Consider the following 26,301-nt stretch of genomic DNA (forward strand, 5'->3'; position numbering starts at 1 on the left):
AAGTTTAATATGCAGAAATGCCTACTCCAGAACAGCACCCCCTACACCCCCTCAAGGTGTATCAGTGTGCCCCATAATGAATGGCAGAGGAACACACTGATTGAGGTACATTAAGGGTCAGAAACAGAGGTGATGAGGTCTATATATGCAATGCTTACTAGCAAATCATCATCTTCCTCCAGGTCACCCTCGTCATCCTCTTCCTCTGTGTCAAGGTCTCTCATGCAGTCTTGTGCCATCTTCTCTATATGATCCATAGGTAGTGGAGCTGTGGAAACATTCACAGGGCGTGAGTTACTTATAATGGCCGGAATAGTCCAGAAACAATTCCAATCAGCGATGTAGCACAAGGGACGGAGGAACCAAGAGGAAGGTGGGGGCCCCGATACAGAATACAGGGGCCCGCAGCACCAGCCACACAATCATATCAGTCCAATGGAAAGGCTTTGGTTCCTCTCTCTGGGTCTGTTGAATGGCGTTACTGGATACGGACACTGGTTACATTGGTCATGTGTAGCCAGCTCTTGGTCCCGCCCCCTGGGGCCCTATGCTCCGCCCAGCCACTCCTCCTGCTTTATGCGGATATGTTATTACAGGTAGGGGTCTCTCTTATTGAGGTTCAGGGGAGATGTAGAGGGAGTAGCCCATAGCAACTAATGACCTTCTACTTATTTATCCTTTACATTTTATACTATGCTAGAAACGAGCTGACTGGTTGTACGGGCAAATAAGTCTATGGAAGTGACCTAAAGACATCATTACTGTCCAATCACGTGATAGACGGACAGTCTACTAATATACAGAGGCATCCACATGTCAATAAAAAGACAATAATAATAAATAATAAAAATAGCAATAATAATAATAATGAAAGTGGATGGTTTGTTCTATATATAAAGGTAACAATTTAATAACATATCACATAAGGCAATTACTAAAAATAAAGGAATTCCTCTTGCCACTAGATGGCAGTAAAAACTTGGATTAGCTTGGATTAGCTTATCTGGACAGCAATAAATAAATTTCATAGTCTCCAATGTTAGAATTGTCCATTCCTATAGGCTAGGACAGCCTCCCTCTGCGCATTCACTGTACTCAATATGTATTTACCAGATCCCCTCGTTGGTGAGCATCAGCCTTGGAACAAGTCCTTTGTATAGCTGTAGGGGTGAAGCCAGGTAGAAATAGAGATCCAGTGGTGGGAGATAGGTCCAAATTATGCCAAGGAGGACACGGCTTTTGCGGGCCGCTGTGGAGAACGGGGTCCAGATAGAGCAAATGCACTCAAGTCCAACGAAAGAAAGCTCAACGCGTTTCACTGGTAAGATCCAGCTTCCTCAGGAGCTCCTGAGGAAAGCGTTGAGCTTTCTTTCATTGGACTTGAGTGCATTTGCTCTATCTGGACAGATCTATCCAGATAGAGCAAATGCACTCAAGTCCAATGAAAGAAAGCTCAACGCTTTCCTCAGGAGCTCCTGAGGAAGCTGGATCTTACCAGTGAAACGCGTTGAGCTTTCTTTCGTTGGACTTGAGTGCATTTGCTCTATCTGGACCCCGTTCTCCACAGCGGCCCGCAAAAGCCGTGTCCTCCTTGGCATAATTTGGACCTATCTCCCACCACTGGATCTCTATTTCTACCTGGCTTCACCCCTACAGCTATACAAAGGACTTGTTCCAAGGCTGATGCTCACCAACGAGGGGATCTGGTAAATACATATTGAGTACAGTGAATGCGCAGAGGGAGGCTGTCCTAGCCTATAGGAATGGACAATTCTAACATTGGAGACTATGAAATTTATTTATTGCTGTCCAGATAAGCTAATCCAAGTTTTTACTGCCACCTAGTGGCAAGAGGAATTCCTTTATTTTTAGTAATTGCCTTATGTGATATGTTATTAAATTGTTACCTTTATATATAGAACAAACCATCCACTTTCATTATTATTATTGCTATTTTTATTATTTATTATTATTGTCTTTTTATTGACAGTTTATCAATTTAACTTATTCAGCCAGCGCAGGTACACACCTTTTTCCTTTACTGTTTAGTCTTGAGGAACTGACCTTCCTCCTACCTGCTGCTGTTGGCCGCGCACTTGTATATTTCCTATTGCACTTTAGAGGCATCCACATACCTCCTGCCTCAATACGCCACACAGCGCTAGATGCCTGGCGTCAGTGAGCCACCAGGTCCTGTGCTACATCGGGCGCCCAAACCAATGCGACTAGGAAGCACTTGTACGTGTGTAACTGAGGGGAGATGTACTAAGCTGTGGAGACAGATAAAGCACCAGTCAATCAGCTCCTAACTACCATTTTATCACTCTCCAAGGGTTAGTACATCAGACCTAAAGCCGGGTACACACTAGACGATATAGCGGACAACAAACCCTACACGCAGGGCCGACGGAAACATCGCTAGTGAGGCCCATGCTGCCGCTCAGTCGCTGCCGGCATGGGTGTGTGCATGCACTTTGACGATGCCGACTCCCTGCCAGGTCCCACCGACACACATTGTGTAGTGTTTACCCAGCTTTAAAAAGTTGCCTGACGCTAAAAGCTCCTCACAGGACCCGGCTCGCTGAGAAGGGCTGACTGATGTGAATGCGGCCATGATGTCTGAGGACACGCCTGTATCTGTGGCCTGGAAACAGGTAAAACATTTCCTGGAACCATATTCTACTAGTGACAGCCGACACTACTGGGCGTGACAGCCGACACTAGCTATTAGTCAATTCATGGGCTCCATACTTACACACATTATTTACGTCATCCTCTAATAAAGGAATATTAGATGTATATTATATTATCATGTCTTCCACTATGGACTCTTTTCAGTAAACTCCCCCCCATATCTCACACCCCAGCCTCTACGAGGTGCATCTAAACGCTTACACCCTCAGGATTGGTTACCATCCCCCGATCATTCGCTGGACACCTCCACCTCACTCACCTTTTCCTTTGGGCTTGCTCTTGGGAATGACATTGTCCCCTGTCAGTGCGGCCAGTTCTGCCTCTAGGTCTCCATCATCTGGGTCATCTGGGATTCCCATCATTATGTCCTCGGGATTGAAATCCACAAACAGCCCAAGCTAAACACAAGAGACAAACCGAGGAGGGATCACTATCAGCAGGAGGGTAACGGGAGGGATCGCCACTAGCGGGAGGGTAACGGGAGGGATCCCCACTAGCGGGAGGGTAACGGGAGGGATCGCCATCAGCGGGAGGGATCGCCACCAGCGGGAGGGTAACGGGAGGGATCGCCATCAGCGGGAGGGTAACGGGAGGGATCCCCACTAGCGGGAGGGTAACGGGAGGGATCGCCATCAGCGGGAGGGTAACGGGAGGGATCCCCACTAGCGGGAGGGTAACGGGAGGGATCGCCATCAGCGGGAGGGATCGCCATCAGTGGGAGGGTAACGGGAGGGATCACCATCAGCAGGAGGGTAACGGGAGGGATCGCCACTAGCGGGAGGTTAACGGGATGGATCCCCACTAGCGGGAGGGTAACGGGAGGGATCGCCATCAGCGGGAGGGGTCGCCATCAGTGGGAGGGTAACGGGAGGGATCACCACCAGCGGGAGGGTAACGGGAGGGATCGCCACCAGCGGGAGGGTAACGGGAGGGATCGCCATCAGCGGGAGGGTAACGGGAGGGATCGCCACCAGCGGGAGGGATCCCCATCAGCAGGAGGGTAACGGGAGGGATCGCCACCAGCGGGAGGGTAACGGGAGGGATCGCCACCAGCGGGAGGGTAACGGGAGGGATCCCTACCAGCGGGAGGGTAACGGGAGGGATCCCCATCAGCAGGAGGGTAAGGGAGGGATCACCACCAGCGGGAGGGTAACGAGAGGGATCCCCACTAGCGGGAGGGTAACGGGAGGGATCGCCACCAGCGGGAGGGTAACGGGAGGGATCGCCACCAGCGGGAGGGTAACGGGAGGGATCGCCATCAGCGGGAGGGTAACGGGAGGGATCACCATCAGCAGGAGGGTAACGGGAGGGATCCCCACTAGCGGGAGGGTAACGGGAGGGATCCCCACTAGCGGGAGGGTAACGGGAGGGATCACCATCAGCAGGAGGGTAAGGGAGGGATCGCCATCAGCGGGAGGGTAACGGGAGGGATCGCAATCAGCGGGAGGGTAACGGGAGGGATCCCCAGCAGCGGGAGGGTAACGGGAGGGATCCCCAGCAGCGGGAGGGTAACGGGAGGGATCCCCAGCAGCGGGAGGGTAACGGGAGGGATCCCCAGCAGCGGGAGGGTAACGGGAGGGATCCCCAGCAGCGGGAGGGTAACGGGAGGGATCCCCAGCAGCGGGAGGGTAACGGGAGGGATCCCCAGCAGCGGGAGGGTAACGGGAGGGATCCCCAGCAGCGGGAGGGTAACGGGAGGGATCCCCAGCAGCGGGAGGGTAACGGGAGGGATCCCCAGCAGCAGGAGGGTAACGGGAGGGATCCCCAGCAGCAGGAGGGTAACTGGAGGGATCGCCATCAGCGGGAGGGTAAGGGAGGGATCGCCATCAGCGGGAGGGTAACGGTAGGGATCCCCACTGGCGGGAGGGTAACGGGAGGGATCGCCACCAGCGGGAGGGTAACGGGAGGGATCGTCACCAGTGGGAGGGTAACGGGAGGGATCGCCATCAGCGGGAGGGATCGCCATCAGCGGAAGGGTAACGGGAGGGATCACCATCAGCAGGAGGGTAACGGGAGGGTTCGCCATCAGCGGGAGGGATCCCCATCAGTGGGAGGGTAACGGGAGGGATCACCATCAGCAGGAGGGTAACGGGAGGGATCGCCACTAGCGGGAGGGTAACGGGAGGGAACCCCACTAGCGGGAGGGTAACGGGAGGGATCACCATCAGCAGGAGGGTAAGGGAGGGATCGCCATCAGCGGGAGGGTAACAGGAGGGATCACAATTAGCAGGAGGGTAAGGGAGGGATCGCCATCAGCGGGAGGGTAACGGGAGGGATCCCCACTGGCGGGAGGGTAACGGGAGGGATCGCCACCAGCGGGAGGGTAACGGGAGGGATCGTCACCAGCGGGAGGGTAACGGGAGGGATCGCAATCAGCGGGAGGGTAACGGGAGGGATCGCCATCAGCGGAAGGGTAACGGGAGGGATCGCCATCAGCAGGAGGGTAACGGGAGGGATCGCCATCAGCGGGAGGGATCCCCATCAGCGGGAGGGTAACGGGAGGGATCACCAACAGCGGGAGGGTAACTGGAGGGATCACCAACAGCGGGAGGGTAACGGGAGGGATCACCAACAGCGGGAGGGTAACGGGAGGGATCACCATCAGCAGGAGGGTAACGGGAGGGATCCCCAGCAGCAGGAGGGTAACGGGAGGGATCACCACCAGCGGGAGGGTAACGGGAGGGATCACCACCAGCGGGAGGGTAACGGGAGGGATCACCACCAGCGGGAGGGTAAAGGGAGGGATCGCCATCAGCGGGTGGGATCGCCATCAGCGGGAGGGATCGCCATCAGCGGGAGGGTAACGGGAGGGATCACCATAAGCAGGAGGGTAACGGGAGGGATCCCCAGCAGCAGGAGGGTAACGGGTGGGATCCCCAGCAGCAGGAGGGTAACGGGAAGGATGGCAGCCGGGCAGCAGGAATCCCCCCCACTCCTCAGTGTCCGTCAGATATCATCCGGGAGAAACAACAGAAACTCTTACATGAAATGAGATGTTACCTATCCCCTGGAGACAGGTAATGCCTGAACACCACACATAACAGGACGCAGGGCTGTATAAAGACGCACTCTTCTCTAAAATGCGATGGCAATTTGTGGTAATTCCGCCATGCCTCCTGACTATTCTCCCTGACATGTGTATTGGAATTTATCCATCATTTTATTTCCAATAATAAAGACTACACCTGACACTATAGAAAGAGGAAGCGTTACCAGAACCAGCAATATAACCGGTGCACAACGCAGCAAGGGTGGAACACATGCTGAAGCTAAAACCGGAGTACAGCGTATGCTGGGTAACACGCCGAAGATCTCCTAGTGCGTATACGGAATGAGCGGGGGCGCGCTAACATATGGAGCCTGCAGAGAGCCAGTATTCAGAGACAGGATCAGTATGTGATCCCGGTGATCCCAGCATCAGTATGGTGACAGCCGGGATCTCATACCTCAGAGACATGCAGCTGCCATCACATGGATGTCCTCAGTGACGTCACTTGTCCTGGAGGAAGTGATCAGCTGCAGCCTCTGCGTCCGCCATATCACAGCCGCCTGCACTTTGTTATATTCTAGGTGCTAATCCGCAATAGTACATAGCATATGGGAATGTAACCCGGTAGCTCTTTAATGGTGGCACCGATCTTTGAGAGCTGGTTTCCTTGAGCTCTAACGATTATAATACAGAAAACATTGTATATAAGAAATCATGTGCAAACAATATCATATACAAATCAGGTTATTGTCCATAGTGTTTACGCTCACGGAACGGATAAAGGACACCGTAAGGCGCTCTCTGTACCTCTTTTGCCGCGGCTGCTCCCCTGCCCTTGGCTTGGGCATGCTTTTTGCCAGGTCTTCTGCCCAGCATTGCGGCTCATGGAAGCACTACCACAGGGCACAACGTCTGGTTGGAGATTACCAAGAATGACCTAAAAAAAGGACTGGAAATATAAAAACAGATGGTCAGAGGGCCCTGCTGGCAGCAAGGGGAGAGCCTGTACATACACTGGGATAACGCTCACATTTATTCATTTCAATCAGCTGAGATTTCTGTCTCTAGCGGAACGATATTGTGACATTATTTATTGGTATTATATAATTACTGAAGGTCACAGAATTCCCATAAGACATTGTGTAAGCGATTCAACACATTTATCTCATTCATTTATGTAGATGTCTGCCTGATTATTCCCCGTCTGTGTCTTCTTACTGGTAGCTGGGTTACACCACGTTATCCACATAAGGTCTATCTGCACCTCTGTGATACACTGCAACTACACTACACGCCTGTGTCTTCTCACTGGTAGGACGGTTACACCACGTTACCCACATAAAGTCTATCTGCACCTCTGTGATACACTGCAACTACACTATACACCTGTGTCTTCTTACTGGTAGCTGGGTTACACCACGTTATCCACATAATGTCTACCTGCACCTCTGTGATACACTGCAACTACACTACACGCCTGTGTCTTCTTACTGGTAGCTGGGTTACACCACGTTATCCACATAATGTCTATCTGCACCTCTGTGATACACTGCAACTACACTACACGCCTGTGTCTTCTCACTGGTAGGACGGTTACACCACGTTACCCACATAAAGTCTATCTGCACCTCTGTGATACACTGCAACTACACTACACGCCTGTGTCTTCTTACTGGTAGCTGGGTTACACCACGTTATCCACATAATGTCTATCTGCACCTCTGTGATACACTGCAACTACACTACACGCCTGTGTCTTCTCACTGGTAGGACGGTTACACCACGTTACCCACATAAAGTCTATCTGCACCTCTGTGATACACTGCAACTACACTACACGCCTGTGTCTTCTTACTGGTAGCTGGGTTACACCACGTTACCCACATAAAGTCTACCTTCACCTCTGTGATACACTGCAACTACACAACACGCCTGTGTCTTCTTACTGGTAGCTGGGTTACACCACGTTATCCACATAATGTCTATCTGCACCTCTGTGATACACTGCAACTACACTACACGCCTGTGTCTTCTTACCGGTAGGACGGTGACACCACGTTACCCACATAAAGTCTATCTGCTCCTCTGTGATACACTGCAACTACACTACACGCCTGTGTCTTCTCACTGGTAGGACGGTTACACCACGTTACCCACATAAAGTCTATCTGCACCTCTGTGATACACTGCAACTACACTACACGCCTGTGTCTTCTTACTGGTAGCTGGGTTACACCACGTTATCCACATAAAGTCTACCTGCTCCTCTGTGATACACTGCAACTACACTACACGCCTGTGTCTTCTTACTGGTAGCTGGGTTACACCACGTTATCCACATAATGTCTATCTGCACCTCTGTGATACACTGCAACTACACTACACGCCTGTGTCTTCTTACTGGTAGCTGGGTTACACCACGTTATCCACATAAAGTCTACCTGCTCCTCTGTGATACACTGCAACTACACTACACGCCTGTGTCTTCTTACTGGTAGCTGGGTTACACCACGTTATCCACATAATGTCTATCTGCACCTCTGTGATACACTGCAACTACACTACACGCCTGTGTCTTCTTACTGGTAGCTGGGTTACACCACGTTATCCACATAATGTCTATCTGCTCCTCTGTGATACACTGCAACTACACTACACGCCTGTGTCTTCTTACTGGTAGCTGGGTTACACCACGTTATCCACATAATGTCTATCTGCACCTCTGTGATACACTGCAACTACACTACACGCCTGTGTCTTCTTACTGGTAGCTGGGTTACACCACGTTATCCACATAAAGTCTACCTTCACCTCTGTGATACACTGCAACTACACTACACGCCTGTGTCTTCTCACTGGTAGGACGGTTACACCACGTTACCCACATAAAGTCTATCTGCACCTCTGTGATACACTGCAACTACACTACACGCCTGTGTCTTCTTACTGGTAGCTGGGTTACACCACGTTATCCACATAATGTCTATCTGCACCTCTGTGATACACTGCAACTACACTACACGCCTGTGTCTTCTCACTGGTAGGACGGTTACACCACGTTACCCACATAAAGTCTATCTGCACCTCTGTGATACACTGCAACTACACTACACGCCTGTGTCTTCTTACTGGTAGCTGGGTTACACCACGTTATCCACATAATGTCTATCTGCACCTCTGTGATACACTGCAACTACACTACACGCCTGTGTCTTCTTACTGGTAGGACGGTGACACCACGTTACCCACATAAAGTCTATCTGCACCTCTGTGATATACTGCAACTACACTACACGCCTGTGTCTTCTTACTGGTAGCTGGGTTACACCACGTTATCCACATAATGTCTATCTGCACCTCTGTGATACACTGCAACTACACTACACGCCTGTGTCTTCTTACTGGTAGGACGGTGACACCACGTTACCCACATAAAGTCTATCTGCACCTCTGTGATATATTGCAACTACACTACACGCCTGTGTCTTCTCACTGGTAGGACGGTTACACCACGTTACCCACATAAAGTCTACCTGCTCCTCTGTGATACACTGCAACTACACTACACGCCTGTGTCTTCTTACTGGTAGCTGGGTTACACCACGTTATCCACATAATGTCTATCTGCACCTCTGTGATACACTGCAACTACACTACACGCCTGTGTCTTCTTACTGGTAGGACGGTGACACCACGTTACCCACATAAAGTCTATCTGCACCTCTGTGATATATTGCAACTACACTACACGCCTGTGTCTTCTCACTGGTAGGACGGTTACACCACGTTATCCACATAAAGTCTATCTGCACCTCTGTGATATATTGCAACTACACTACACGCCTGTGTCTTCTCACTGGTAGGACGGTTACACCACGTTATCCATATAAAGTCTATCTGCACCTCTGTGATATATTGCAACTACACTACACGCCTGTGTCTTCTCACTGGTAGGACGGTTACACCACGTTACCCACAAAGTCTATCTGCACCTCTGTGATATACTGCAACTACACTACACGCCTGTGTCTTCTTACTGGTAGGACGGTTACACCACGTTATCCACATAAAGTCTATCTGCACCTCTGTGATACACTGCAACTACACTACACACCTGTGTCTTCTTACTGGTAGCTGGGTTACACCACGTTATCCACATAATGTCTATCTGCACCTCTGTGATACACTGCAACTACACTACACGCCTGTGTCTTCTTACTGGTAGGACGGTGACACCACGTTACCCACATAAAGTCTATCTGCACCTCTGTGATATATTACACGCCTGTGTCTTCTCACTGGTAGGACGGTTACACCACGTTATCCACATAATGTCTATCTGCTCCTCTGTGATACACTGCAACTACACTACACTACACGCCTGTGTCTTCTTACTGGTAGGACGGTTACACCACGTTACCCACATAATGTCTACCTGCACCGCTGTGATACACTGCAACTACACTACACACCTGTGTCTTCTTACTGATAGCTGGGTTACACCACGTTATCCACATAAAGTCTATCTGCACCTCTGTGATACACTGCAACTACACTACACGCCTGTGTCTTCTTACTGGTAGCTGGGTTACACCACGTTATCCACATAATGTCTACCTGCACCTCTGTGATACACTGCAACTACACTACACACCTGTGTCTTCTTACTGATAGCTGGGTTACACCACGTTATCCACATAAAGTCAACCTTCACCTCTGTGATACACTGCAACTACACTACACGCCTGTGTCTTCTTACTGGTAGCTGGGTTACACCACGTTATCCACATAAAGTCTACCTGCACCTCTGTGATACACTGCAACTACACAACACGCCTGTGTCTTCTTACTGGTAGGACGGTTACACCACGTTATCCACATAATGTCTATCTGCACCTCTGTGATACACTGCAACTACACTACACGCCTGTGTCTTCTTACTGGTAGGACGGTTACACCACGTTATCCACATAACGTCTACCTGCACCTCTGTGATACACTGCAACTACACTACACGCCTGTGTCTTCTTACTGGTAGCTGGGTTACACCACGTTACCCACATAAAGTCTATCTGCACCTCTGTGATACACTGCAACTACACTACACGCCTGTGTCTTCTTACTGGTAGCTGGGTTACACCACGTTACCCACATAAAGTCTACCTGCACCTCTGTGATACACTGCAACTACACTACACGCCTGTGTCTTCTTACTGGTAGCTGGGTTACACCACGTTACCCACATAAAGTCTATCTGCTCCTCTGTGATACACTGCAACTACACTACACGCCTGTGTCTTCTTACTGGTAGCTGGGTTACACCACGTTATCCACATAATGTCTATCTGCACCTCTGTGATACACTGCAACTACACTACACGCCTGTGTCTTCTTACTGGTAGCTGGGTTACACCACGTTATCCACATAATATCTATCTGCACCTCTGTGATACACTGCAACTACACTACACGCCTGTGTCTTCTTACTGGTAGCTGGGTTACACCACGTTATCCACATAAAGTCTATCTGCACCTCTGTGATACACTGCAACTACACTACACGCCTGTGTCTTCTTACTGGTAGCTGGGTTACACCACGTTATTCACATAAAGTCTATCTGCACCTCTGTGATACACTGCAACTACACTACACGCCTGTGTCTTCTTACTGGTAGGACGGTGACACCACGTTACCCACATAAAGTCTATCTGCACCTCTGTGATATATTGCAACTACACTACACGCCTGTGTCTTCTCACTGGTAGGACGGTTACACCACGTTATCCATATAAAGTCTATCTGCACCTCTGTGATATATTGCAACTACACTACACGCCTGTGTCTTCTTACTGGTAGCTGGGTTACACCACGTTATCCCCATAAAGTCTATCTGCACCTCTGTGATACACTGCAACTACACTACACGGCTGTGTCTTCTTACTGGTAGCTGGGTTACACCACGTTATCCACATAAAGTCTATCTGCACCTCTGTGATACACTGCAACTACACTACACGCCTGTGTCTTCTCACTGGTAGGACGGTTACACCACGTTATCCACATAAAGTCTATCTGCACCTCTGTGATACACTGCAACTACACTACACGCCTGTGTCTTCTTACTGGTAGCTGGGTTACACCACGTTATCCACATGAAGTCTACCTGCACCTCTGTGATACACTTCAACTACACAACACGCCTGTGTCTTCTTACTGGTAGCTGGATTACACCACGTTATCCACATAAAGTCTATCTGCACCTCTGTGATACACTGCAACTACACTACACGCCTGTGTCTTCTTACTGGTAGCTGGATTACACCACGTTATCCACATAAAGTCTATCTGCACCTCTGTGATACACTGCAACTACACTACACGCCTGTGTCTTCTTACTGGTAGCTGGGTTACACCACGTTATCCACATAAAGTCTATCTGCACCTCTGTGATACACTGCAACTACACTACACGGCTGTGTCTTCTTACTGGTAGCTGGGTTACACCACGTTATCCACATAAAGTCTACCTGCACCTCTGTGATACACTGCAACTACACTACACGCCTGTGTCTTCTTACTAGTAGCTGGGTTACACCACGTTATCCACATAAAGTCTACCTGCACCTCTGTGATACACTGCAACTACACTACACGCCTGTGTCTTCTTACTGGTAGCTGGGTTACACCACGTTACCCACATAAAGTCTACCTGCACCTCTGTGATACACTGCAACTACACTACACGCCTGTGTCTTCTTACTGGTAGCTGGGTTACACCACGTTATCCACATAAAGTCTACCTGCACCTCTGTGATACACTGCAACTACACTACACGCCTGTGTCTTCTTACTGGTAGCTGGGTTACACCACGTTATCCACACAGGGTCGGACTGGCCCACAGGGGTACCAGGGAAACCACCGGTAGGCCCCACTGCCTGAGTGCCCACTCCTTCCTCTAGGGATCAGGTTCCAGACTGTGCACTTGTATTATACATGGTAGATATGTTGCATTACACTGCACTAAACTATTGTGTATTTCAAGCCTCTGTGGAGGCAGGCCACACTCCCTTTGTAGGCTGGCCACACCCTTAAGTATGGGCCCCTATAACTGCATTCCACCGGTGGGCCCTCCATGCCCCAGTCCAACACTGTATCCACATAAAGTCTACCTGCACCTCTGTGATACACTGCAACTACACTACACGCCTGTGTCTTCTTACTGGTAGCTGGGTTACACCACGTTATCCACATAAAGTCTATCTGCACCTCTGTGATACACTGCAACTACACTACACGCCTGTGTCTTCTTACTGGTAGCTGGGTTACACCACGTTATCCACATAAAGTCTACCTGCACCTCTGTGATGCACTGCAACTACACTAAACGCCTGTGTCTTCTTACTGGTAGCTGGGTTACACCACGTTATCCACATAAAGTCTACCTGCACCTCTGTGATACACTGCAACTACACTACACGCCTGTGTCTTCTTACTGGTAGCTGGGTTACACCACGTTATCCACATAAAGTCTACCTGCACCTCTGTGATACACTGCAACTACACTACACGCCTGTGTCTTCTTACTGGTAGCTGGGTTACACCACGTTATCCACATAAAGTCTACCTGCACCTCTGTGATACACTGCAACTACACTACACGCCTGTGTCTTCTTACTGGTAGCTGGGTTACACCACGTTATCCACATAAAGTCTACCTGCACCTCTGTGATACACTGCAACTACACTACACGCCTGTGTCTTCTTACTGGTAGCTGGGTTACACCACGTTACCCACATAAAGTCTACCTGCACCTCTGTGATACACTGCAACTACACAACACGCCTGTGTCTTCTTACTGGTAGCTGGGTTACACCACGTTATCCACATAATGTCTATCTGCTCCTCTGTGATACACTGCAACTACACAACACACCTGTGTCTTCTTACTGGTAGCTGGGTTACACCACGTTACCCACATAAAGTCTACCTGCACCTCTGTGATACACTGCAACTACACAACACGCCTGTGTCTTCTTACTGGTAGCTGGGTTACACCACGTTATCCACATAAAGTCTATCTGCTCCTCTGTGATACACTGCAACTACACTACACGCCTGTGTCATCTTACTGGTAGCTGGGTTACACCACGTTATCCACATAAAGTCTATCTGCTCCTCTGTGATACACTGCAACTACACTACACGCCTGTGTCATCTTACTGGTAGCTGGGTTACACCACGTTATCCACATAAAGTCTATCTGCACCTCTGTGATACACTGCAACTACACTACACGCCTGTGTCTTCTTACTGGTAGGACGGTGACACCACGTTACCCACATAAAGTCTATCTGCACCTCTGTGATACACTGCAACTACACTACACGCCTGTGTCTTCTCACTGGTAGCTGGGTTACACCACGTTATCCACATAATGTCTATCTGCACCTCTGTGATACACTGCAACTACACTACACGCCTGTGTCTTCTTACTGGTAGCTGGGTTACACCACGTTATCCACATAATGTCTATCTGCTCCTCTGTGATACACTGCAACTACACAACACACCTGTGTCTTCTTACTGGTAGCTGGGTTACACCACGTTACCCACATAAAGTCTACCTGCACCTCTGTGATACACTGCAACTACACTACATGCCTGTGTCTTCTTACTGGTAGCTGGGTTACACCACGTTACCCACATAATGTCTATCTGCACCTCTGTGATACACTGCAACTACACTACACGCCTGTGTCTTCTTACTGGTAGGACGGTGACACCACGTTACCCACATAAAGTCTATCTGCACCTCTGTGATACACTGCAACTACACTACACGCCTGTGTCTTCTTACTGGTAGCTGGGTTACACCACGTTACCCACATAAAGTCCATCTGCACCTCTGTGATACACTGCAACTACACAACACGCCTGTGTCTTCTTACTGGTAGCTGGGTTACACCACGTTATCCACATAGTGTCTATCTGCACCTCTGTGATACACTGCAACTACACTACACTACACGCCTGTGTCTTCTTACTGGTAGGACGGTTACACCACGTTACCCACATAATGTCTACCTGCACCTCTGTGATACACTGCAACTACACTACACGCCTGTGTCTTCTTACTGGTAGCTGGGTTACACCACGTTATCCACATAAAGTCTACCTGCACCTCTGTGATACACTGCAACTACACTACACGCCTGTGTCTTCTTACTGGTAGGACGGTTACACCACGTTATCCACATAAAGTCTATCTGCACCTCTGTGATACACTGCAACTACACTACACGCCTGTGTCTTCTTACTGGTAGGACGGTTACACCACGTTATCCACATAAAGTCTATCTGCACCTCTGTGATACACTGCAACTACACTACACGCCTGTGTCTTCTTACTGGTAGGACGGTTACACCACGTTATCCACATAATGTCTATCTGCACCTCTGTGATACACTGCAACTACACTACACGCCTGTGTCTTCTTACTGGTAGGACGGTTACACCACGTTATCCACATAAAGTCTACCTGCACCTCTGTGATACACTGCAACTACACTACACGCCTGTGTCTTCTTACTGGTAGCTGGGTTACACCACGTTACCCACATAAAGTCTATCTGCACCTCTGTGATACACTGCAACTACACTACACGCCTGTGTCTTCTTACTGGTAGCTGGGTTACACCACGTTACCCACATAAAGTCTACCTGCACCTCTGTGATACACTGCAACTACACTACACGCCTGTGTCTTCTTACTGGTAGCTGGGTTACACCACGTTACCCACATAAAGTCTATCTGCACCTCTGTGATACACTGCAACTACACTACACGCCTGTGTCTTCTTACTGGTAGCTGGGTTACACCACGTTATCCACATAAAGTCTACCTGCACCTCTGTGATACACTGCAACTACACAACACGCCTGTGTCTTCTTACTGGTAGCTGGGTTACACCACGTTATCCACATAAAGTCTACCTGCACCTCTGTGATACACTGCAACTACACAACACGCCTGTGTCTTCTTACTGGTAGCTGGGTTACACCACGTTATCCACATAAAGTCAACCTTCACCTCTGTGATACACTGCAACTACATTACACGCCTGTGTCTTCTTACTGGTAGGACGGTTACACCACGTTATACACAAAGTCTATCTGCTCCTCTGTGATACACTGCAACTACACTACACGCCTGTGTCTTCTTACTGGTAGGACGGTTACACCACGTTATCCACATAAAGTCTATCTGCTCCTCTGTGATACACTGCAACTACACTACACGCCTGTGTCTTCTTACTGGTAGCTGGGTTACACCACGTTATCCACATAAAGTCTACCTGCACCTCTGTGATACACTGCAACTACACAACACGCCTGTGTCTTCTTACTGGTAGCTGGGTTACACCACGTTATCCACATAAAGTCTACCTGCACCTCTGTGATACACTGCAACTACACAACACGCCTGTGTCTTCTTACTGGTAGGACGGTTACACCACGTTATACACAAAGTCTATCTGCTCCTCTGTGATACACTGCAACTACACTACACGCCTGTGTCTTCTTACTGGTAGCTGGGTTACACCACGTTATCCACATAAAGTCTACCTGCACCTCTGTGATACACTGCAACTACACTACACGCCTGTGTCTTCTTACTGGTAGGACGGTTACACCACGTTATCCACATAAAGTCAACCTTCACCTCTGTGATACACTGCAACTACACTACACGCCTGTGTCTTCTTACTGGTAGGACGGTTACACCACGTTATCCACATAAAGTCAACCTTCACCTCTGTGATACACTGCAACTACACTACACGCCTGTGTCTTCTCACTGGTAGCTGGGTTACACCACGTTATCCACATAAAGTCTACCTTCACCTCTGTGATACACTGCAACTACACGCCTGTGTCTTCTTACCTGTGTCTTCTTACTGGTAGGACGGTTACACCACGTTATCCACATAAAGTATACCTGCTCCTCTGTGATACACTGCAACTACACTACACACCTGTGTCTTCTTACTGGTAGCTGGGTTACACCACGTTATCCACATAAAGTCTACCTGCTCCTCTGTGATACAAAGCAACTACACTACACTACACTACACTACACGCCTGTGTCTTCTTACTGGTAGGACGGTTACACCACGTTATCCACATAAAGTCTATCTGCTCCTCTGTGATACACTGCAACTACACTACACGCCTGTGTCTTCTTACTGGTAGCTGGGTTACACCACGTTACCCACATAATATCTATCTGCACCTCTGTGATACACTGCAACTACACTACACGCCTGTGTCTTCTTACTGGTAGCTGGGTTACACCACGTTATCCACATAAAGTCTACCTGCACCTCTGTGATACACTTCAACTACACAACACGCCTGTGTCTTCTTACTGGTAGCTGGGTTACACCACGTTATCCACATAAAGTCTACCTTCACCTCTGTGATACACTGCAACTACACAACACGCCTGTGTCTTCTTACTGGTATCTGGGTTACACCACGTTATCCACATAAAGTCTACCTGCACCTCTGTGATACACTGCAACTACACTACACGCCTGTGTCTTCTTACTGGTAGCTGGGTTACACCACGTTATCCACATAAAGTCTACCTGCACCTCTGTGATACACTGCAACTACACTACACGCCTGTGTCTTCTTACTGGTAGGACGGTTACACCACGTTATCCACATAAAGTCTATCTGCACCTCTGTGATACACTGCAACTACACTACATGCCTGTGTCTTCTCACTGGTAGCTGGGTTACACCACGTTATCCACATAAAGTCTACCTTCACCTCTGTGATACACTGCAACTACACTACACGCCTGTGTCTTCTCACTGGTAGGACGGTTACACCACGTTTTCCACATAAAGTCTATCTGCTCCTCTGTGATACACTGCAACTACACTACACTACACACCTGTGTTTTCTTACTGGTAGGACGGTTACACCACGTTATCCACATAAAGTCTACCTGGTCCTCTGTGATACACTGCAACTACACTACACACCTGTGTCTTCTTACTGGTAGCTGGGTTACACCACGTTATCCACATAAAGTCTATCTGCTCCTCTGTGATACACTGCAACTACACTACACGCCTGTGTCTTCTCACTGGTAGGACGGTTACACCACGTTATCCACATAAAGTCTATCTGCTCCTCTGTGATACACTGCAACTACACTACACTACACGCCTGTGTCTTCTTACTGGTAGGACGGTTACACCACGTTATCCACATAAAGTCTACCTGCTCCTCTGTGATACACTGCAACTACACTACACGCCTGTGTCTTCTCACTGGTAGGACGGTTACACCACGTTATCCACATAAAGTCTATATGCTCCTCTGTGATACACTGCAACTACACTACACACCTGTGTCTTCTTACTGGTGGCTGGGTTACACCACGTTATCCACATAAAGTCATACTTACCTACTCTCCCGGATTCTGCGGGAGACACCCGGTTTTTCGAGTAGTCCCCCGCAGCCCCGGAAGAGTGGGCACACCTCCCGCATTCTGCCCACTTCCTAGTGAAGTGGGCAGAATGTGGAGAAAGACAGAGCAAAATCGCGGACTGATGGAGGGGGCGGAGCCTGATGATGCGATTATATGCTAATCGCGCCATTTAGCTCCGCCCCCTATGTAAATATTAACCTACTGTGGGCTTTTCCTGGGGAGTGAGCGGGGCTTAATTATGTAATTGTCTCAGCCCCGCCCTAGTCGCCGCCCACCTGCTTCTCCTCTCCGGGCATCTCCCGGAGAGGAGATTTCAGATGTCGGTAAGTATGCATAAAGTCTACCTGCACCTCTATGATACACTGCAACTACACAACACGCCTGTGTCTTCTCACTGGTAGCTGGGTTACACCACGTTACATAGAAACATAGAATTTGTCGGCAGATAAGAACCACTTGGCCCATCTAGTCTGCCCCTTTTTTTTTTTTTTTTAATATTATTTTTATCTCTAACCTTATTTGATCCTTATTTCTTTGTAAGGATATCCTTATGTCTATCCCATGCATGTTTAAATTGCTCTACTGTCTTAGCCTCTACCACCTCTGATGGGAGGCTATTCCACTTGTCCACTACCCTTTCTGTGAAATAATTTTTCCGCAAATTTCCCCTGAACCTCCCCCCCTCCAGTCTCAGTGCATGTCCTTGTGTCCTATTGCTTCTCTTCATTTGGAGAATGTTTCCCTCCTGGACTTTGTTAAAACCCTTGATATATTTGAAAGTTTCTATCATGTCCCCCCTTTCCCTTCTCTGCTCCAAACTATACATATTGAGATTTCTTAGTCTTTCTGGGTATGTTGTGTGATGTAGGCCATGCACCATTTTAGTTGCCCTCCTTTGTACAGTTTCTAATGTATTAATATCCTTTTGAACTGAATACAGTGTTCTAGATGAGGCCGTACCAATGACCTATACAGTGGCATTATTACTTCTTTCTTTCTGCTGCTGATTCCCCTCCCAATGCACCAAGCATCTGACTAGCCTTCCTCATTGCTGTGTTACATTGCTTACCTGCCTTTAAGTCATCTGAAATAGTGACTCCTAGATCCCTTTCCTCCTCAGTAGTTTCCAGTATAGTGCCATTAATACTGTATTTAGCTTTAGGATTTTTGAGACCCAAGTGCATGATTTTGCATTTTTTGGCATTAAACTGTAATTGCCAGACTCTTGACCATTCCTCTAGTCTACCTAGATCCTCAATCATTTGTTTTACCCCACCTGGTGTGTCTACCCTGTTGCATACCTTTGTGTCATCTGCAAAAAGGCACATAAAGTCTACCTTCACCTCTGTGATACACTGCAACTACACTACACGCCTGTGTCTTCTTACTGGTAGCTGGGTTACACCACATTATCCACATAAAGTCTACCTGCTCCTCTGTGATACACTGCAACTACACTACACGCCTGTGTCTTCTTACTGGTAGGACGGTTACACCACGTTATCCACATAATGTCTATCTGCACCTCTGTGATACACTGCAACTACACTACACGCCTGTGTCTTCTTACTGGTAGCTGGGTTACACCACGTTATCCACATAAAGTCTATCTGCACCTCTGTGATACACTGCAACTACACTACACGCCTGTGTCTTCTTACTGGTAGCTGGGTTACACCACGTTATTCACATAAAGTCTATCTGCACCTCTGTGATACACTGCAACTACACTACACGCCTGTGTCTTCTTACTGGTAGGACGGTGACACCACGTTACCCACATAAAGTCTATCTGCACCTCTGTGATACACTGCAACTACACTACACGGCTGTGTCTTCTTACTGGTAGGACGGTTACACCACGTTATCCACATAATGTCTATCTGCACCTCTGTGATACACTGCAACTACACTACACGCCTGTGTCTTCTTACTGGTAGGACGGTTACACCACATTATCCACATAAAGTCTACCTGCTCCTCTGTGATACACTGCAACTACACTACACGCCTGTGTCTTCTTACTGGTAGCTGGGTTACACCACGTTACCCACATAAAGTCTACCTTCACCTCTGTGATACACTGCAACTACACAACACGCCTGTGTCTTCTTACTGGTAGGACGGTTACACCACGTTATCCACATAATGTCTATCTGCACCTCTGTGATACACTGCAACTACACTACACACCTGTGTCTTCTTACTGGTAGGACGGTTACACCACATTATCCACATAAAGTCTATCTGCTCCTCTGTGATACACTGCAACTACACTACACGCCTGTGTCTTCTTACTGGTAGCTGGGTTACACCACGTTATCCACATAAAGTCTATCTGCACCTCTGTGATACACTGCAACTACACTACACGCCTGTGTCTTCTTACTGGTAGCTGGGTTACACCACGTTACCCACATAAAGTCTACCTTCACCTCTGTGATACACTGCAACTACACAACACGCCTGTGTCTTCTTACTGGTAGCTGGGTTACACCACGTTATCCACATAATGTCTATCTGCTCCTCTGTGATACACTGCAACTACACTACACGCCTGTGTCTTCTTACTGGTAGGACGGTTACACCACGTTATCCACATAAAGTCTACCTTCACCTCTGTGATACACTGCAACTGCACTACACGCCTGTGTCTTCTTACTGGTAGGACGGTTACACCACATTATCCACATAAAGTCTACCTGCTCCTCTGTGATACACTGCAACTACACTACACGCCTGTGTCTTCTTACTGGTAGCTGGGTTACACCACGTTATCCACATAGTGTCTATCTGCACCTCTGTGATACACTGCAACTACACTACACACCTGTGTCTTCTCACTGGTAGCTGGGTTACACCACGTTATCCACATAAAGTCTATCTGCACCTCTGTGATACACTGCAACTACACTACACACCTGTGTCTTCTTACTGGTAGGACGGTTACACCACATTATCCACATAAAGTCTATCTGCTCCTCTGTGATACACTGCAACTACACTACACGCCTGTGTCTTCTTACTGGTAGCTGGGTTACACCACGTTATCCACATAAAGTCTACCTGCTCCTCTGTGATACACTGCAACTACACTACACGCCTGTGTCTTCTTACTGGTAGCTGGGTTACACCACGTTATCCACATAATGTCTATCTGCTCCTCTGTGATACACTGCAACTACACTACACGCCTGTGTCTTCTTACTGGTAGGACGGTTACACCACGTTATCCACATAATGTCTATCTGCACCTCTGTGATACACTGCAACTACACTACACACCTGTGTCTTCTCACTGGTAGCTGGGTTACACCACGCTATCCACATAAAGTCTACCTGCACCTCTGTGATACACTGCAACTACACTACACGCCTGTGTCTTCTTACTGGTAGCTGGGTTACACCACGTTATCCACATAATGTCTATCTGCTCCTCTGTGATACACTGCAACTACACTACACGCCTGTGTCTTCTTACTGGTAGGACGGTTACACCACGTTATCCACATAATGTCTATCTGCTCCTCTGCGATACACTGCAACTACACTACACGCCTGTGTCTTCTTACTGGTAGGACGGTTACACCACGTTATCCACATAAAGTCTATCTGCACCTCTGTGATACACTGCAACTACACTACACACCTGTGTCTTCTTACTGGTAGCTGGGTTACACCACGTTATCCACATAGTGTCTATCTGCACCTCTGTGATACACTGCAACTACACTACACACCTGTGTCTTCTCACTGGTAGCTGGGTTACACCACGCTATCCACATAAAGTCTACCTGCACCTCTGTGATACACTGCAACTACACTACACGCCTGTGTCTTCTCACTGGTAGGACGGTTACACCACGTTACCCACATAATGTCTATCTGTACCTCTGTGATACACTGCAACTACACTACACGCCTGTGTCTTCTTACTGGTAGCTGGGTTACACCACGTTATCCACATAGTGTCTATCTGCACCTCTGTGATACACTGCAACTACACTACATGCCTGTGTCTTCTTACTGGTAGGACGGTCACACCACGTTACCCACATAAAGTCTACCTGCACCTCTGTGATACACTGCAACTACACTATACGCCTGTGTCTTCTTACTGGTAGCTGGGTTACACCACGTTATCCACATAAAGTCTATCTGCACCTCTGTGATACACTGCAACTACACTACACGCCTGTGTCTTCTTACTGGTAGCTGGGTTACACCACGTTATCCACATAATGTCTATCTGCTCCTCTGTGATACACTGCAACTACACTACACGCCTGTGTCTTCTTACTGGTAGGACGGTGACACCACGTTATCCACATAAAGTCTACCTGCACCTCTGTGATACACTGCAACTACACTACACACCTGTGTCTTCTTACTGGTAGCTGGGTTACACCACGTTATCCACATAGTGTCTATCTGCACCTCTGTGATACACTGCAACTACACTACACACCTGTGTCTTCTCACTGGTAGGACGGTTACACCACGTTATCCACATAAAGTCTATCTGCTCCTCTGTGATACACTGCAACTACACAACACGCCTGTGTCTTCTTACTGGTAGCTGGGTTACACCACGTTATCCACATAAAGTCTACCTGCACCTCTGTGATACACTGCAACTACACTACACACCTGTGTCTTCTTACTGGTAGCTGGGTTACACCACGTTATCCACATAAAGTCTACCTGCTCCTCTGTGATACACTGCAACTACACTACACGCCTGTGTCTTCTCACTGGTAGGACGGTTACACCACGTTATCCACATAAAGTCTATCTGCTCCTCTGTGATACACTGCAACTACACTACACGCCTGTGTCTTCTTACTGGTAGCTGGGTTACACCACGTTATCCACATAAAGTCTACCTGCACCTCTGTGATACACTTCAACTACACAACACGCCTGTGTCTTCTTACTGGTAGCTGGGTTACACCACGTTATCCACATAAAGTCTACCTTCACCTCTGTGATACACTTCAACTACACTACACGCCTGTGTCTTCTTACTGGTAGCTGGGTTACACCACGTTATCCACATAATGTCTACCTGCACCTCTGTGATACACTGCAACTACACTACACGCCTGTGTCTTCTCACTGGTAGTTGGGTTACACCACGTTATCCACATAATGTCTACCTGCACCTCTGTGATACACTGCAACTACACTACACGCCTGTGTCTTCTCACTGGTAGTTGGGTTACACCACGTTATCCACATAATGTCTATCTGCACAATATTCCTAACAAACGTTATCCACAAACACATATAGTGCATGCAATGGATGACAAAACGTTTTCCCTTTTAAAACAAGCAACATGGTGTTAATAAATGAATGTAGGTAGGTAGTGCAGAAGAGGATCTTTGGTAACTCTTTCTCTGAAACCATCTGGGGGACCCAACCATGGGGTGTAGACGGCACTATGCTACAACATAAAAGTAAACTAGAGTGAAGACCGCCCCCTCCACATCCTATCAGCCCCCAGGAACCAATCAGAATCAATTTACACATACAGCCCAGAGTCCGACACAAAGATTCCCTGAGGGAGGAGACACTCAGCCAAAGCTGCACCCAGGCATTTTCACCCCAAAAACATAAAAAAATGTGTAAAGTTGGATGAGGAGGTCAACCGTGCACAATTCCCATCTGGCGCTCACCGATCTGGCAGCATGAGCCACAATACGCTCAGGTTATGAGGATTACAAGACTTACTGCGGCGCCACATACTGCGTACCAGGGATACTGCGGCGCCACATACTGCGTACCAGGGATACTGCGGCGCCACATACTGCGTACCCGAGCACCTGCGGCGCCACATACTGCGTACCAGGGATACTGCGGCGCCACATACTGCGTACCAGGGATACTGCGGCGCCACATACTGCGTACCCGAGCACCTGCGGCGCCACATACTGCGTACCAGGGATACTGCGGCGCCACATACTGCGTACCCGGGATACTGCGGTGCCACATACTGCGTACCCGAGCACCTGCGGCGCCACATACTGCGTACCAGGGATACTGCGGCGCCACATACTGCGTACCAGGGATACTGCGGCGCCACATACTGCGTACCCGGGATACTGCGGTGCCACATACTGCGTACCCGAGCACCTGCGGCGCCACATACTGCGTACCAGGGATAATGCGGCGCCACATACTGCGTACCAGGGATAATGCGGTGCCACATACTGCGTACCAGGGATAATGCGGCGCCACATACTGCGTACCAGGGATAATGCGGCGCCACATACTGCGTACCAGGGATACTGCAGCGCCACATACTGCGTACCAGGGATACTGCGGCGCCACATACTGCGTACCAGGGATACTGCGGCGCCACATACTGCGTACCCGGGATAATGCGGCGCCACATACTGCGTACCAGGGATACTGCGGCGCCACATACTGCGTACCTGGGATAATGCGGCGCCACATTCTGCGTACCAGGGATAATGCGGCGCCACATACTGCGTACCAGGGATAATGCGGCGCCACATACTGCGTACCAGGGATAATGCGGCGCCACATACTGCGTACCAGGGATAATGCGGCGCCACATACTGCGTACCAGGGATAATGCGGCGCCACATACTGCGTACCAGGGATACTGCGGCGCCACATACTGCGTACCAGGGATACTGCGGCGTACCAGGGATACTGCGGCGCCACATACTGCGTACCAGGGATAATGCGGCGCCACATACTGCGTACCAGGGATAATGCGGCGCCACATACTGCGTACCAGGGATAATGCGGCGCCACATACTGCGTACCAGGGATAATGCGGCGCCACATACTGCGTACCAGGGATAATGCGGCGCCACATACTGCGTACCAGGGATAATGCGGCGCCACATACTGCGTACCAGGGATAATGCGGCGCCACATACTGCGTACCAGGGATAATGCGGAGCCACATACTGCGTACCAGGGATAATGCGGAGCCACATACTGCGTACCAGGGATACTGCGGCGCCACATACTGCGTACCAGGGATACTGCGGCGCCACATACTGCGTACCAGGGATAATGCGGAGCCACATACTGCGTACCAGGGATAATGCGGAGCCACATACTGCGTACCAGGGATAATGCGGCGCCACATACTGCGTACCAGGGATAATGCGGCGCCACATACTGCGTACCAGGGATAATGCGGCGCCACATACTGCGTACCAGGGATAATGCGGAGCCACATACTGCGTACCAGGGATAATGCGGCGCCACATACTGCGTACCAGGGATAATGCGGCGCCACATACTGCGTACCAGGGATAATGCGGCGCCACATACTGCGTACCAGGGATACTGCGTCGCCACATACTGCGTACCAGGGATACTGCGGCGCCACATACTGCGTACCAGGGATACTGCGGCGCCACATACTGCGTACCAGGGATACTGCGGCGCCACATACTGCGTACCAAGGATAATGCGGCGCCACATACTGCGTACCAGGGATAATGCGGAGCCACATACTGCGTACCCGGGATAATGCGGAGCCACATACTGCGTACCCGGGATAATGCGGCGCCACATACTGCGTACCAGGGATAATGCGTCGCCACATACTGCGTACCAGGGATAATGCGGCGCCACATACTGCGTACCAGGGATAATGCGGCGCCACATACTGCGTACCAGGGATACTGCGGCGCCACATACTGCGTACCCGGGATACTGCGGTGCCACATACTGCATACCCGAGCACCTGCGGCGCCACATACTGCGTACCCGAGCTCCTGCGGCGCCACATACTGCGTACCCGAGCTCCTGCGGCGCCACATACTGCGTACCCGAGCTCCTGCGGCGCCACATACTGCGTACCCGAGCTCCTGCGGCGCCACATACTGCGTACCCGAGCTCCTGCAGCGCCACCTACTGCGTACCCGAGCTCCTGCGGCGCCACCTACTGCGTACCAGGGATACTGCGGCGCCACATACTGCGTATCAGGGATACTGCGGCGCCACATACTACGTACCAGGCATACTGCGTACCCGAGCTCCTGCGGAGCCACATACTGCGTACCAGGGATACTGCGGCGTCACATACTGCGTACCCGAACTCCTGCGGAGCCAC

At 49.5% G+C, this 26,301-nt stretch overlaps 1 protein-coding gene across 2 annotated transcripts in view; it reads right to left on the bottom strand.

Annotated features, from left to right (window-relative positions):
- The window catches only part of CC2D1B (coiled-coil and C2 domain containing 1B), a 408,633-nt gene that overhangs the window by 367,265 nt on the left and 15,067 nt on the right, over positions 1-26,301 (bottom strand). For both annotated transcript variants that reach the window (XM_063938881.1, XM_063938880.1), the window contains exons 2-4: positions 6,491-6,632; positions 2,954-3,092; positions 159-268 (exon numbers count right to left, since the gene is read on the bottom strand). In XM_063938881.1, the coding sequence (XP_063794951.1) occupies positions 159-268; positions 2,954-3,092; positions 6,491-6,559 (318 nt within the window). In that variant the 5' untranslated portion in view covers positions 6,560-6,632. The remainder of the gene's footprint in view (positions 1-158; positions 269-2,953; positions 3,093-6,490; positions 6,633-26,301) is intronic.

Source organism: Pseudophryne corroboree, chromosome 9, assembly GCF_028390025.1.
Source record: "Pseudophryne corroboree isolate aPseCor3 chromosome 9, aPseCor3.hap2, whole genome shotgun sequence".
Lineage (NCBI taxonomy): Eukaryota > Metazoa > Chordata > Amphibia > Anura > Myobatrachidae > Pseudophryne > Pseudophryne corroboree.